Source organism: Danio aesculapii, unplaced genomic scaffold, assembly GCF_903798145.1.
Source record: "Danio aesculapii unplaced genomic scaffold, fDanAes4.1, whole genome shotgun sequence".
In the NCBI taxonomy this organism is placed as follows: Eukaryota; Metazoa; Chordata; class Actinopteri; order Cypriniformes; family Danionidae; genus Danio; species Danio aesculapii.
In genome coordinates this window covers 7,498-24,975 of record NW_026613718.1, presented here as the reverse complement: position 1 = coordinate 24,975, position 17,478 = coordinate 7,498, and the positions used below count along the sequence as shown (strand labels likewise).

Below are 17,478 nucleotides of genomic sequence, written 5' to 3'. Positions count from 1 at the left end.
ATAACAATAACAAACTGGTGTGTATTTTAGTAATAATAATATGAATATTTTAACAATAATTATATTATTATTATTATTACTATTATTATATAACAATAACAAACTGGTGTGTATTTTTAATAATAATAAAATTATGCATGTTTTAAATAATAATAAAAAATTATAATAATACTTATTATCATATAACAAAACGGAGTGTATTTTTAATAGTAATAATAAAATTACACATATTTTAAATAATAACAATAATGAATAATGAATTACTTATTATTACTATTATTAAACAATAACAAACTGGTGTGTATTTTAGTAATAATAATAATAATAATAATAATATGAATATTTTAATAATAATAATATTATTATTATTATATAACAATAACAAAATGATGTGTATTTTTAATAAAATAATAATAATAATAATAATAATAATAATAATAATAATAATAATAATAATAATAATAAATTATGCATATTTAAAAAATTATAATCATAATAATTTGAGGGTCTTAAATGTTTTGCAAAGTTTTGTTTCCTAAATAAAAACAGTTATTTTTTGTATCTCATTTGGGCCAAAACAGACCCGAATATGACTACAGAAGCTCTTCTTCAGTAACTCTCAAACACAATCCAGCATCAGTCCAGCAGTTGTGCAGAGTGTGAGCTCTCGTACCCCCTGCTCGTCCAGCTTCAGCAGTGTGTCTCTGACTTTAGGAGATGTGGAGGCCAGTCTGAGGCAATGCAGGTTTAGATCAGGCAGAATAAACTCCAGCAGTCTCTTGGGGGAAAGGCCGCGTGGCGTTGTGTGTCGCGCAGCGGAGGGAACAGACTCCTCCAGGATTGAGCCGCGCAGCGTCTTCAGCTGCACAACAAACACACACTCTTTTACCACTAAGGGTAAAACCAAGTCACCAAAACATGATAGAACTCCTTTAAATAGACGTGTCAAATGCTTTTAAAATGTCATCTTAAATAAATTCTGTATATTTATGTGTGAGAGAATGTCTTGTATTTACTTCGGTGGTCCTGAAAATGATCCTGTAGTTGTACTGGGACCCACTTGATCCCTCTTTTTCCTCCCTGCGGAAACTAACAGCCACCGGCCCCAAGCGCTCATCCATGCCGAAGAAATTCTGATGATCTGGAATAAAAGAGGGAAGCGTTTAGCCACACACAAACACAAAACACAGTAATAAAAGAAAGCATCATCAGAATATTGAGGAACTGTGATTGCGCAACATTTGACAGCTCCTTACTGGCATTAATAGGCATGAATGAGCAAAGGTGTCTGGTAGTTTTAAGAGTGTGAACTTCATAGCAAATCTTAAAGTATTTGCTAATAGGCCAGTCACAATAATCACTAGCTGTGTCTCATTTCAGAGGCTGCAGCCTCCGAAGGATGCAGACTTCAAACGGTGAGTCCTTCACAGGATGAACTGAGCGTTTTGAAATGAGACGATCTAGCCTACAGAGGACAGATCGCATCACCAGGCAACCTTCACAGCTGCCGTTAATAAGCAGTAATAAAATTTGCAATGACTTTTTATTCAAAGTGATTTTAAAACTTATTTTAAAGGGCACCTATGGTAAAAAAATCTACTTTTCAAGCTGTTTGGACAGACATATGTGCATGTATGGTGTATAGAGCGTCATATTGGGGTGATATAAGCACACCCAGTGCTTTTTTTTCAATTTAACAACATAAAAACGGTGGACCAATTGGAGCGGTTTTCAGATCGACCGCAACTTTACGTAGGAGTGCGGTCCCCCCGCCCACCAATATTGACTGACAGGCGCGTCATCATATCCTCAGTTTGTTGATTCACGTCCGCCATTTTCAGCGTGAGTTGAAGCGATATCACTAAAGGAACACGCTAGCTCTATTTTTAGATGCAAGGCTCATTGGGCTCAACACAAGATCAATATTCTCCACATTATCGCTCTAATCGGAATTATTGCTTGTATCTTTAGGTAGGTTTGCAAACATGTGTACTTCTCATTGAGTCTACCTTATACTTCAGCCGATTGCATTTCTCGCGATCCCAGAAGCTCCCTGTGATCTTAACTAGCATGTGTTTTACAATTCTAAACATAGGTTTCTATCAGGGTACACTCAAGTCGACGACTAGGCGACAAATTAATGGCAATCCAAAGCTATTTAATGTTTGTGTTGAATTAGTGACATTAGAGCAGTGTTTCCCAACCCTGTTCCTGGAGGCACACCAACAGAACATATTTTGGATGTCTCCCCTATCTCCCCCATTCACTTCAGGTTTTGGAGTCTCCTCTAATGTTCTGATGAGTTGATTCAGGTGTGTTGGATTAGGGAGAGCTTGAAAATGTGTACTGTTGGTGTGCCTTCAGGAATAGGGTTGGGAAACACTGCATTAAATATCATACAAATTAACACTAATTAGCCACAAATTTGCATGTTAATGTAAAATGTTTTCCTGTCAGATCATTTTTATGAACAGAAACCATTATATTGATCACTATTCCTCATTCAGAATCTTACACCGTTCCTCAAATTGACATATTATATGACATTATTATGACATGATATTATATTGTCATTCTGGCATTATATAATGAGCAGCATAACATGATCTTGAATGACAATAATACTGTTTATTACAATATATTTTGGTGCAATATACCGTACAACATAAAGCAGATATCGTGCCAGGCCTATTTGTTGATGTCTTAATGCATGACATTCCAGAATTGTGTGTACATTTCAAGTATTTTCCTTTTGTTTTTCTCTTAAACTAGAATGTTTACAACAACTGGATCATTTACAGTGAGCTAAATCAATTATTAATGCAAAACTGTATAAAGCTTAAATGTTCATTCATTTTCCTTTGGCTTAGTCTCTACTCCACAGCGGAATGAACCGTCAACTATTCCAGCATATGTTTTACACAGCGAATGCCCTTTCAGCCACAACCCAGTGCAACAAACACCCATACACACACACTCATACACTACGGCCAATTTAGCTCATTATCCAATTCACTAATAGCGCATGTGTTTGGACTGTGGGGGAAACTGAAGCACCCGAAGGAAACCTACACCAACACAGGGAGAACATGCAAACTCCACACAGAAATACCAACTGGTCCAGCCGGGACTCGAACCAGCAACCCTCTTGCTGTAAGGCAACAGTGCTAACCACAGAGCCACTGTGCTGCCCTTAATATTGTGGTGTATATTTGTGCACTGCAGTTTCCACAATCCCATCCCTGCATGTGATTAGACAGAAATACTGATGATACTCTGAAGTGCAGAATGAGTCATCAAAACTGTTGATCCGTTCTCTCGGCAGTTTGAGAGACACTGCAGTAAAGTCTACAATTCTCCACATGCCTAAAAATATATACGTGTATAAGAGCTATTCTTGAATTATACTCAGTGCAATACCACTGCCGCATGCATCAGGAAACCAAACTGGGGCAGATTTCTTGTAAAAACCAATAAAAAGTAATATTAGAGGAGGACGAGCAACTTTAATCACATGTAAATGAAAGCGCTGCTTGCATCTACTGCAGACACGAAAGTGTATCTTAACTTAAAGGCAACCTATTATGCAAAAATCCCTTTTTAAGGGGTTTAAATACACTTGTGTGGCAACAGTTTGTAAATATAGCCAGCCTCTAATGGTAAACATTTATTAATTCTATTCGCACTTGATAAAAACAGTCTGCAGAAACACTTTGATTGACATTCTCCCTTTGTATGATGTCATCAGTGGGGGAAAGCCCCGCCCACTAGTGACCATCTCTCCCTCATTATCATAGGACGTCTTGTTTTCTCAACCGCCACTATTCTCTATTTCCACCTGGGGATACTAATCCTGAGGCCCTGAGACTATGCAGCGCCACTGATCCATCCAAGACCAGTGACGAGACGATCCCAAGGTTTCCATAATCCTGGACCAGGCCGTATCCTGAGCAGCTGCTGTGGTGGTAATGGAAGAGTGGAGAACATGAGACTGATTCCTGTGACGCTCCAGGGACAGACGAGTCTTCACTGAGGTCCAGCATTCTCCAGCCTCCGACACCTAGACTGCAGCTCTGCACAAGGCGTTTGTATTGAATTATGCTGACACACAGACATATGTAGCTCCACCCTTTTTTGAAAAGAGCACAATCTCATTTGCATTTAAAGCGGGAGTCCCCAAAACGCCATAATTAGGATCAAAATGTCAGGACTCTGCCACTTCGGTCTTGTTAAGTCTTGTTTTGGTGGTGCAGTCCAGACACTAGTCCTGTCATGTCTAGCATGTTGTGCTCGGCTCGAGTTTTCTCAGCACTCATATTTCCTGTCATTGTCTGTCTTCGTCTTTGTATGAGTGCCTTCTTGGCTATGCCGTGCTCGGGATGCGTGCTCTCGTCCTGGTGTGTGTTATTTGTTCGTGGCACGGTGTTTATTCTTAGCGCCCCTGTCTAGTTGGTTTCGCTTTCAGTTAGTGTTGGGATCAGAGCATGCATGTCGCATGTGTGAGTACATGGTAAGTGTTTTTATCGTGTACTCGTGTCTTGCATTCTGTTTGTGTTGCCGTTGTGTAAGCTTCATGTTTACATTGTGGCCATACGCTGTAGTGGTCTGGTCACGTGAATACGCGGCTAATGAGTTCTCTCATTGGCTGTGTTCTACTGCTGTTTTCTCGTGAGCACATGGCTTGTGTTGTCTCTTTGTGTCATGTGCTCTCCGGTCAAACCCTCCTTGTTAACCCATTATTAGTTTATTCAGTTCACCTGTTTGTTTGTTAATTCTTTCTCTTTATAGCTCCCTCTTGTCTGCTGTCCTGTGCCAGTTCGTCATACGTCGTATCCAGTCGAGTCGAGTCCTGTTTTGTCCACTGTTAGGAGCATTTAGACTTAGGTGCATAACAGGTTCCCTTTAATAACTGTATACTTTGCCTTGTATTTTTTTTACTCCACAGAACACTGAAGTTGACTTGCAGGCTTATTATTGCGCTCTCGCATTGATTATGAATGGTGATTGTTGCGCCATCTGTTGCACTGCTGTGGACGAATTAGCATTTTGTTCTCCACAACACATATTCGGTGTTAAAACACCATTTGAATGTCATCCGCTAAACTTTTGTTGCATCACTTTTGATGTGAGAGGGCCTTTACAATCAGAACATTTGGTCTTAGAAATGCAATGTTATTGAAATGCAATATCAGACACTGTTTCAACACTCTCAGAACAAAATGCACCTTTAGGGACAACAACAGCTTGACACTAGGACTTAAAAGGAAAACTTAGTATCTTCTCTTTGACTAATGTGCATAGTAGATCCCCTGAAATGCTTTACCACCTAGAGCAGTATGTATGTGAGATGTTATGCATTAGCAGTCTATAGGGTATTGCTATCAACCTGTTAGGATATATTAGCTCCTTTAGTGTTCCTTTAGGGAGCATATTATATTGGAGCTTTATTTCCTCCACCCAAAATATAAATAATAAACACATGAGAGCGTGTTTTAGACTATATGACATAGTTAAATATAACTAATGCAACATGCAATGCAACGCCACAGATGACAGTTTGAAATGTTTGTTTCATTCATTCTTTCGACTGTTCATTAGCCATTAAATGCTAAAATTAGTAATCAAATAGCAGCATTAACAACAGAGACACATCACACACTATCTCTGTGTATGAAGAAGAAGAATAATAATAGAAACATATAGCGTTTCATTTATTTTAAATGCACATTTCTGGGGGAGAGTAGCTTATTCACAAACTAATGTGAACCCTTTTCCAGTTTTTAATGAAAATAGATGTTGAATTTAGCCTATTCACCTTATTCTTTGCTGACCAGCGGGCGCAGCCATTTGAATCTCTTTGGCTCGAGACTTCCGGTCTCATTCACTTCCATTCATTTTTAGACGTTAAAAACTGCTCGTTACGCTGCTTGATGTTGCAAACTGATATTTTCTTATTATATTATTCTACTTGGTCTGTATAGTAATGCAAACAATTGTTTGTAGAGCGAGTCGTTTGACTGTTTTCTGCCGTATATTATTCCTAGTCATTTCTCCCATAGGGGACCTAATCGGAAGTTCTAAAACAATCACGAAAACAGGCGCACTTCCGCATATTAGAATAAGGTCGATAATCAAAGTAAATCGCAGGTTTTCAGCTTTCTTCAAAATATCTTTTTGTGTTCAGCTGAAGAAAAACCTCATAAGGGTTGAGGGAGAGTAAATAGTGAGAAATCTTTGATTTTAGGTGAACTATCACCTTAAGTTGACGTAACCTTGTTACATTAGCATATTTGGAAAGATTGGAATAATTTCTGTTTGGTAAAGACACATTTACAATATGTAGCCAAGTTTGGCCAAACAGTGGATGGAGGGTGCTTGGGGCGGAGGTTCCTAGGTTTCTAGGCGACCATCAACCATTTTCTCAGAGGATGACAATCTGATTGCTGTCACTGATACAAGTTTTATTTATGAAGAAAAAAAAACTGCAGTGTTTGTCTGTTCTGTGTTTGTCTGAGATAATTAGTGTACCGAAATGTGTATACTCCATACAAAGTATGAGGCGGATCAGCCAGTTTTTGACATGTGACTCGCGGTGCGCTCACGGCATTCCGTCATTCAACTGGGTAAATTTGGGCGCTCAAGTGACCATGATGTAAGCGAGAGATTTTTTCAAAATAAAAGATTATTCAGACTCAGATAATAAATAAAACAAATAATTAATGATTTCTTCTGCGGCCCGGTACCAGTTGATTCACTGAGCGCTACCACTAGGAGCCGGAATATGCATTTCAGCCAATCAGCTTGCTGTCGACTGACTGACCGATTGACCCACACACCCCCCCCCTTGCCTAAACCCAACTGATAGTTTTTTCAAAAGTAATCTAAAAAAGAAAAGCTGTCGCGACCGCATGATTTCACCACGTTTTCAGATTTACCAACTTATCAGCCTTTTATTTATTTATTTTTTGCTTTTGCTTTACTTGGTTTCTTCGCCGGAATCGAACCCTGTCATTATGGCCCACTTCGCTCTACATCCCAAGTGCGAGCTACTGCGCAATCTGGTAACACCAGAAAAACCATTCAAACGGAGGCAAGCGTTCAGCCTTAGCGCAAACAGGAACAGAAGCTGTCAGCGGCATCATACCGCCCCATAGCGTTCATTTTACAGACAAAATTCAGCCAGACGTACCTCTGGGTACATATTTTGCGGTCTCCAGAAATGTAGACCTGGATACATATCCACTATGAGACTGTGTTTCCCTAAAGCCAACCCTCACAGCAAACAATCTGCATTTTACATTTTAAAAATACTTCAACCTGTGTGTTTTAAGAGCCGTTTTCCACATGGGAACCAAATAAAATGTCCCCATGAGGTCAAAATTTACTGGTATTGCTATACTTGTGGGGACATTTGGTCTCACACACACACACACACACACATACAAACACTCACCTTTCATGTAGAAGTACTTGTGATAGTAGCGCGCCCCCAGGTCTGCATGCTCTATGAAGTAGTTGCTCTTGCCCTGGGGCTGGACGTGGCTTTCTCGTGGCTCTTCCAGCACAGACACAGCATCATTGGGGCTCTGAAAGCTCCTCCACCTGTATCTGCCGGGTCGTGGCAGCCCGAGCCCCACGCTCTCCTCTCCACCCATCTCATTCCTGAAGTGCGGACAGCTGAGCAGGAGATCATTATCATTCCCGTCTCCTTCATCCAGCAAAGACTGCTCCACATCATCAGATCCAGCCCCGCTGCCTGTACTTCCACCACATCCACCCTGAGAAACTGAAGATTGTGTCGATTGCGCAAGCGGACGGAGTTGTGAGGCCGCAGATGCACCTGATGTTATATTTTTCTTACGGCCAATACTATCCCGATTGGTTGCAGCCTCTGATAGATCGAATAAAATGCTCTGGACGTCATAGTGTGCAAAATTGCGCACCCATGCACCGCCCGATACACCTTGATCACATGAAAACTGATGCGCTTGAGGAGGCGACGGTTTCGACTTCTTCCCGAGTCCCTCCGGTTTGGGTGGTTTGGCCGGTTTTGCGTTTGCATCTACAGCAGGAGGATTGAGTGATTGAAAAAACCCGTCCACTTCTGGAGGCGCCTCCTGAAGGCCCAGCAGCACGAACGGATCTCTAAAGCGCAGTGCATTGGGACTGAGTGCACCTTCTGCGTTGGGATCCACAGATTGCGTTTGTCTTTCTAGTGAGGAGAGGCTGCCGTATTCTCGGTGCAAGTACTCGCCCTGAGCGGAAGTCCCAGTTTTGTCGACCCGTAGGAGTTTTCTCCCGACCTGCCCTGTGGAGTCCAGATCCCCCAGGGTGACGTCGCTGTTGCTACGCTGCATTATGTGTCCTCGTCCCGCTGTCCTCAGACTGAGTGCAGATTCAGTGCTGGGTGTGCCCTCTGTGTTTGTGCCGTCTCCGTCTCTCCTGGGCGGCCATTCTGCCAGCACTCGGGTTCGCACGCTGGCACCATCCTGCTTAGAGTCAAAGTTGACTCTGGTGAGCGGCGGGCGAGGGCTCTGCCTGCGGAACTTGCGGATGAATAGATCGTCCGACTGCATGATGTCCTGCTGATTTGAAAGATGTAGGAAGCTCGTGTGTTTCGGCTGCCCCTTTGTTTCTTAGTCTGCCCAGCAAATTACTGCATCTGTGTGAATAAGGGAACATTTATTGAGAAATTAGGCAACGACAGTAATAGGTATACATTTAGAGAACCAAATAAATTGTGTATATATACAGTTGAAGTCAGAATTATTAGCCCCCCTTTTAATTTGTTTTTCTTTTTAAAATATTTCCCAATTGATGTTTCACAGAGCAAGGAAATTTTCACAGTATGTCTGATAATATTTTTTCTTCTGCAGAAAGTCTGATTTGTTTTATTTCGGCTAGAATAAAAGCAGTTTTAAATCTTTTATGAACCATTTTAAGGTCAATATTAGCCCCTTTAAGCTATTTTTGATAGTCTATAGAACAAACCATCCTTATACAATGACTTGCCTACTTACCTTAACCTGCCTAGTTAACCTAATTAGCCTAATTAAGCCTTTAAATGTCACTTTAAGCTGTATAGAAGTGTCTTGAAGAATATCTAGTCTAATATTATTTACTGTCATCATGGCAAAAATAAAATAAATCAGTTATTAGAGATGAGTTATTAAAACTATTATGATTAGAAATGTGTTGAAAAAATCTCTCAGTTAAACAGAAATTGGGGGAAAAAAATAAACAGACGGGCTAATAATTCAGGGGGGCTAATAATTCTGACTTCAACTGTATATATATATATATATATATATATAGCTGAAGTCAAAATGATTAGCCCTTGTGTTAATTATTTTTTCCTTTTTCAAATAATTTTCCCAAATGTTCAACAAAGCAAGGAATTTCTCACAGTATTTCCTATTATATTGTTTCTTCTGGAGAAAGTCTTATTTGTTTTATTTCAGCTAGAATAAAAGCAGTTTTTACTTTTTTTTTTAAGGTCAATATTAGCCCCATTAAGCAATATTAGTTTTGGATTGTCTCCAGAAGAAACCACTGTTATACATTGACTTGTCTAATTACTCTAATTAAGCCTTTAAATATCACCTTAAGCTGAACACTAGTATCTTGAAGAATATCTAGTCTAATATTATGTGCTGTCATCATGGCAAAGATAAAATAAGTTATTAGAAATGAGTTATTTAAACTATTATGTTTAGAAATTTGTTGAACAAATCTCTCAGTTAAACAGAAATTGGGGGAAAAAATAAACAGGGGGGCTAATAATTTGGGAGGGCTAAAATTCTGGTTTCACCAGTATATGTGTGTGTTTTGTTACTCAGATATTCTCAGATATCTCTTATGATTAAATCTACTATATATTTTTTTCTATTAAAGATTACATTGTCCATCAATTGCACATGCTTTAGAAACACTGACATGTTTTAGAAATGTCTGTCAATAAATGGTATGTATGAAATGCACGTCATGTTTTGCCAAGTTGATCCTGGAACACCATTTTTGATTCAAAATGTCCTCCATACCTATTCCCTACCCTTAAACCCAACCATAACTGTAAATTATTCCCAATATCAGAGGGGAATAATAGCTGGACAACAACCATGTAGATGAGCATAAACCGAACCGTAAGACTTGACATACACGGTAAATGTATCCCTTCATTCTGATTGGCTGAACTAGTTTCTGCAAGGAGGACAGTAAATGCAAACAAACATTCATTCATTTTTCTTCAGCCTAGTGCCTTAGTTAGCAGGGGTAGCCACAGTGGAATGAACCGCCAACTTTTCCAGCATATGTTTTATACAGTGGATGCCCTTCCAGCTGCAACCCAGTACTGGGAAACACTCATACAGACTCATTCTCTCACACACACACACACACTCATACACTACAGCCATTTTAGTTTCTTTAATTCACCTATAGCACATGTGTTTGGACTGTGGGGGAAATTGGAGCACCCAGAGGAAACCCACACCAACACGGGGAGAATGAACAAACAAACAAACAAACAAACAAACGTACCCAACACTGGTCAGCAGATTTGGGGGGAACACAAATGTTGACGGACACAAATGTTTCTGTTCTAGCCATGAACACCGAGATTCTCCAGCACTGCCAGCAGAGCTCCGTCCCACAGCTTCCTCATAAACAGAAATATTCAGTAGTGCTGAGCTGAAATGAAAGCCGCAGCGGCTCCAGAGATGATTTCAGTCTCTCGTTAAGCATCTTCGATTATAAAACGCAACAGTGCTCTCGTCATAATGTCAAAAGGCCGAACCCCAGCAGGCAGATTATATGTGGATCGGCTGACGTCTGGTTTATTGTGAGTCAGGTACACCTCTTATTGACTCTCCGTTCATGGCCAACCACAAACTCTGTGTCCTCAGAGACCACGGCTGCATCCTCCACTGAATTCCTGAAACACAATGACAAACAGGGTATTATTAGCTTGTGCATAATATTAGATGTTGCATTAATAGCATTTTTGCTCAATGGCATTATAGTTTGTGCTGTGGGTGGTGCATTAATTCTGCTGTGCCATTTACAGGCACCGTAGTACAGTATGTGTGACTATGGAGTCTTATTTTGCACAGCTATATTTCTGAAAATAGGGTCAAAATGACAGATTTTTCTTTTTTACACCAAAAATCATTATAATATTAAGTAAAATCATGATCTGTCAGGACATTTTGAAAAATTCCTATTGTAAATATAACAAGTGAAGTTTCATAAACTAATTTCGAGAGGAGCATGTGATATGATTGAGCATGTCTGGCCACTCATCTGTAATCAGTAATAATCCAATCAGAGTGATCCTAGTTTACTATAAATGGATCATTTTCTCCCTACTGTTTCTATCTTCATTTGGAAGAATCCCCCCTTCCACCCCATCTCCTCCTTTTCCTCCCTTTTCTAAAGGGGGAGCTCTCGAGACCTACCTGATCTCGGATCTCCTGATATGCTTATCGACCGGGCGGGAGCCCTGAGCTCAAATATCTCCGAGCTCAGGGTTCTCTCCCGGGACAGCATGCCAAACCTGCTTTATACGCCAAGCATATCTAAGTGGGAACTCTTGAAAGCTCAATTTTTGATTAGTAACATGCATTGCTAAGATCTTCACTTGGACAACTTTAAAGGCCTCAATATTATTTATGCAAGATATATTTGCGGCCAGGCTAATAAATGCTATTTTTAAGGTTATCATTATCGGTCTGATAACAAAAAAACGCCGATATCTTTAAGCCAATAATGTCTGTATAATTTCCGCTGGTTAAACCACTTGATTTGCTTGCTGCCTGCCACTTTTTTATTATTTTACTGGTATAATTTTTTTAATGTTCAATGGCTGGTTTGCTTTTTCAGGCAGTCGATTTTATTTATAGAAAAGAAAGTTGACCATAGAGATGAATAAAAATAAAGTTTTTCTGGAGATATGGTTTTAAAAGAAATCAGCTATTCCACGTTTTGAAAGTGTCCTATTGTAAATTTAAGTTTTGATTATTAACATGCATTGCTAAGAACTTAATTTGGACATCTTTAATGATGATAATCTTAATATTATTGATGCAGGATATTAGCGGCCACGCTAATAAATTATATTTTTAATGTTATCATTATCGGTCGAGTAACAAATTAAAACCGATATTTCTAAGCCGATAATTTATGTATTTTTCAGCTGGTTAAATTACTACATTTGCTTGCTGTCAGCCACGTTTTCATTATTTAACTGGTATTATTTTTTTATATTCAATGCCTTGGTTGCTTGACTTAAGCTTTTTATTGTCAGGTTGTATTTATAGAAAATAAAGTTGACCAATAGAGAACATCAGATGATCAATAAAGATTAGAGATCAAGCCTGGAGATATGCTTTTAAAATGAAATCAGTTGTTTACTATTTGTGTTAGCCTTTTGTTTGTGCAATCATGCATAAAAAAAATATTTATATTTATCAAATAATATATCGGCCTCCAAATCTAAAGAATTATCGGTAAATTCTATATCGGTTCATCCCTACTCGATATTTCTATTATTTTCAAACCTCAGATTGAATTTTCAATTAGTTTCATCCAAATATTGTCAAATCCTAACAAACCAGACAATCAAAGGAAAGCAAGATGGCCAGGCTAATAAATGCTATTTTTAATGTTATCATTGTCTGTCCGATAACAAAATAAAACCGATATTTTTAAGCCGATAATTTATGCATTTTTCCACTGATCAAACCACTTCATTTGCTTGCTGCCTGCCACTTTTTTATTATTTTACTGGTCTTACTTTTTATATTCAATGCTTTGGTTGCTTTATTTATGCTTTGTTTTGTCAGACAGTCGATTTTATTGGTAACACTTTACGATAAGGTTGCATTAGTTAATGTTAGCTAATGCATTTACTAACATGAACAAACAAACAAACATTAAATTTATTACAGTATTTTACAGCATTTACAGTAAACTCACAATGCATTAACTAACGTTACAAGCACGAATTTGGATTTTAATAATGTATAAGTAAATATTTTTGACAGATTAACAAATGCTGTACAACTATTGTTCATAATTAGTTCATGTAAATAACAATGAAACCTTATTGTACATTGTGAGCATTTTATTTATAGAAAAGTACGTTTTCCAAAGAGAAGTATAATTGATTAATGAAGTTTAGAGATCCCATTTTTCTGAAGATATGCTTTTAAAATTAAATCAGCTGTTTACTGTGTTATGCGTTTGATATTTGCTTTTACAATCATGCAGAAATATATGTATATTTATAGGCTTATATATTGGCTAGCTGCCTCCAAATCTATATAGTTATCGGTTATCGGTCAGACATTTCATGCACTAAAAATATGGTTCATTGCAAACAATTAATATAAGCTGAATCTAAACAAACAAATTAGGTTGATCATTACTAAATTTAATTTATTTAAATTCGTTCATTCATTTTCCTTCGGCTTAGTCTCTATTTCTGGGGTCGCCACTGCGGAATGAACCACCAACTTATCCAGCATATGTTTTACACCTAGCAGATGCCCTTCCAGCTGCAACCCAGTACTGGGAAACACCCATACACACTCATTCACACACACTGCGGCCAGTTTAGTTAATTAATTCACCTATAGCGCATGTGTTTGGACTGTGGGGGAAACCGGAGCACCCGGAGGAAACCCACACCAACACGGGGAGAACATGCAAAGTCCACACAGAAATGCCAACTGACCTAGTCGGGACTCGAATCAGTGACCTTCTTGCTGTGAGGCTACAGTGCTAACCGCTTTGCCTCACCATACAATCAAAGGAAAGCTTATTTACACTGCTTCCACATGATGCATAAATCTCATCTTACGCCTGGTTTTGTGGTCACACATGTATCGATCAGTGTGGTTATTAGTGTCTGCTTGATGTTATTAATGTATGAGTGTGGTGTGTTTATTGACATTAAAGAATTTTTTAATTAAAAGTGGACCAACGTCATGTGGACAAGGTTTAATTTTCTGATGATGAGTAGAAAACTACATTTAACAAACTGTATTACACAGCAGACATGGATGAGGGATGGGGAAATATGAGCAACCTTTTTTTGCAACCTAAGAAAGCCCACTGAGAGATGCTTTTAATGCACCTTGAAAGGCATTTAAGAAATAAGCAATGAACTCAGTGAATGTGCTTTATAAAGAATGCCTTGCATACAGCTCTATATGAGCAACTATATCAGTGTTTCTCAACCATGTTCCTGGAGGACCACCAGCTCTGCCCATTTTCCATTGCTGTTTTTCAGCGTTCTTGCGTCTTCAATGCCATCATCAACCGCTCATTAGCAGAGACCGAAACACATGTAAAGGGTGTGACAGAAAAAGGAGACATCCAAAACATGCAGTGCTGGTGGTCCTCCAGGAACGTGGTTGAGAAACACTGAACTATATGATAAAACACATAGGAAATTAGACCGAATGCTTGTTTCATCACAATCAGGGAACGTCCTAAATGTGAACATGGTGAACAAATAAATGTCAAATGAAAACCGCGCTCACTACAATATTTATTTTGGCAGCTTTGAGAAGCATTAATGTGTTATATGAGGAAAATGACTAGAATTGAATGATGAATCTTCATTGTAAGGTCTTTATTCGTTTTCAAATGTTTCCCAAATGATGTTTAACAGCGCAAGGGATATTTTTTCCTCTGGAGAAAGTCTTATTTGTTTTATTTTGGTAAGAAAAAAAGCAGTTTTAATTTATTTTTAAAGCATTTTAAGGTCAATATTATTAGCCCCCTTAAGCAATATTTGCCTTGGATTGTCTCCAGAACAAACCACTGTTATACAATGACTTGCCTAATTACTCTAACTTTAACCTAATTAACCTAGTTAAGCCTTTAAATGTCACTTTAAGCTGAATACTAGTGTCTTGAAGAATATCTAGTCAAATATTATGTGCTGTCATCATGACAAAGAGAAAAAAATCAGCTATAAAAATTTTGTTATTAAAACTATTATGTTAAGAAATGTTAAAGAAATATGATTCCGTTAAACAGAAATTGAGGAAAAAATATACAATGAGGCTAATAGTTCTGACTTCAACTGCATATATTAAAAGAATACAAATTAAACTAAATTACTGTGAAATACCAACACCAGGATTATCATCATGGTCTAATTGTACGTTAATTTAAATGATAATCATAAAAAACGCAGTATGTTACGAATCTATTCAGTTTACTGCATGTTTAGGCTTTGTTTGCCTCCGAACGCGTAATCTACAGTAGCTCCATTTAGCAAGTGAACTCTCTGAAAATGTGTTAACCTTCCCTGAGCAGTGTATGGATGACACAAGCATCTGCCTGCAGGTCAGCACAGGCCACAGCTCCCACACAGCTGCTTTACCCACTCCGAAAAAAAAGATTAACAGTCTCTAATCCAACTGCATTCTAGTGAAACCAACAAATTAAAATGTAGCCAAACGAGGCTTGTTCCTTATATACAGTACACACACACACACACACACACACACACACACACACACACACACACACACACACACACACACACAGTTAGTATATCATTCATTCATTTTACTTCGGCTTAGTCCCTTTATTCATCAGGGGTCGTCACAGTGGAATGAACCGCCAACTATTGCAGCATATGTTTTACACAGCAGACGCCCTTCCAGACTCAAGACACCCTCACACACTCATTCACACACACACACACACACACACTCATACACTATGGCCAATTTAGTTTACTCAATTCACCTACAGCGTATGTGTTTGAACTGTGGGGGAAACCGGAGCACGCAGAGGAAACCCACGCCAACATGGGGAGAACATGCAAACTCCACACAGAAATGCCATCTGATTCAGCTGGGACTCGAATCAGCAACCTTTTTGCTGTGAGGTAACAGTGCTAACCACTGAGCCAAAATGTCGCCCCGGTAAGTATATCTTATAGTACAAAAACTATCTGGCATTATGGCTAAAAGAATCGAAATCACTCAGCTCATGAGCTGGCTGGCATTGTAAGATAGCATTGTTTTGCAATGTATTATCAAATGTATTAAAATTTAAAAAATGACACAATTTAGACAATATCACAGCTGTCTTACACTTTTAAAATCTGCATTACTAATAATTAAAATGGCGCTATCCAGAATTAAGCTACGGTCACACTGGGCTTTTCTTCCCATAGACTTCCATTCATACGCACGCGAATGCGTCAGACCGGAAACGCAAGGTCATGCGTGAAGTTTCGCATGTGCAAAGTTCAAGCTTGGTGAACTCTGACCTGTGAAATCGCATCACTTGACTGTGTGAGACCAATCGAGAATCAAAACGTGACCTCTCTGGACAGAAATTTAAAACATGGAGCAATCGCTCGCTTTTTTAAATGTCTAATCATCTTGTTTAATCCCGCCCCTTTTCGCAGCGCCGCACGACAGAATTTCGCACATACACAGCCCAGTGTGACCGCAGGTTAAAAGCTAATAAAGCTTAGAGCTTTTTAAGATATGATTGGCTTGCCGTTGAAGACATTATAATTACATGTCAGCATTTGACCAGATGTAAAATATTTCAGGAACGTAAATAAAAAAATGCAGTTCATCATTAGGGAATCTTGAAAAACAAATATCACGACGCCAAATATAACCCAACATGCACTGTTCCCAATACACAAACACTGACACGTACAGTTGAAGTCAGAATGATTCGCCCTCCTGTGATTTTCGTTTTCTTTTTCTCAAATATTTTCCAAATGATGTTAATAAGAGCTGGGAATTTTTCACAGTATTTCCTAAAATATTTTTTCTTCTGGAGAAAGTCTTTTTGGCTAGAATAAAAGCAGTTTTTAAATATTTAAACCATTTTAAGGTCAATATTATTAGCCGCCTTAAGCAATATTTGCCTTGGATTGTCTCCAGAACAAACCACTGTTATACAACGACTTGCCTAACTACTTTAACTTGCCTAATTAACCTAGTTAAGCCTTTAAATGTCACTTTAAGCTGAATATTAGTATCTTGAAAATGTCAAACCCTATGTGCTGTCATCATGGCAAAGATAAAAGAAATCAGTTATTAGAAATGAGTTATTAAACTATTATGATTAGAAATGTGTTGAAAAAAATCTTCTTTCCGTTAAACAGAAATTGGGAAAAAAAATTACAGGGGGTGGGGGGTGAAAATTCTGACTTCAACTGCACTGTAAAAAAAATACCTAATTTTACAGAAAATATCTCTAAATTTTTTACAGTATTTTTTTGTAATTTCAAATTAAATTCAAAACTTAGTAAAACGACAAACAATCTTTCTAAATTAACAGTTTGACTGTCATTTTAGGTACTTTATCATTAAAAACAAATTACTGACGTTTTTGTTTTTTATACAAGGAAATTACTGTATTATTTATACAGTATTTTTTCTGTTATTTTAAATTATATTCAAAAGTCCGTAAAAATTACAAACAATA

At 38.2% G+C, this 17,478-nt stretch overlaps 1 protein-coding gene across 2 annotated transcripts in view; it reads right to left on the bottom strand.

Moving 5' to 3' along the window:
- Window positions 1-10,920, bottom strand: part of zmp:0000001168 (signal-induced proliferation-associated protein 1) — a 36,512-nt gene extending 25,592 nt beyond the window's left edge. For both annotated transcript variants that reach the window (XM_056452627.1, XM_056452626.1), the window contains exons 1-4: window positions 10,540-10,920; window positions 7,454-8,662; window positions 1,017-1,141; window positions 674-862 (exon numbers count right to left, since the gene is read on the bottom strand). In XM_056452627.1, coding sequence (XP_056308602.1) covers window positions 674-862; window positions 1,017-1,141; window positions 7,454-8,576 — 1,437 coding nt within the window. In that variant the 5' untranslated portion in view covers window positions 8,577-8,662; window positions 10,540-10,920. The remainder of the gene's footprint in view (window positions 1-673; window positions 863-1,016; window positions 1,142-7,453; window positions 8,663-10,539) is intronic.
- Between the last annotated feature and the right edge of the window lie 6,558 nt (window positions 10,921-17,478).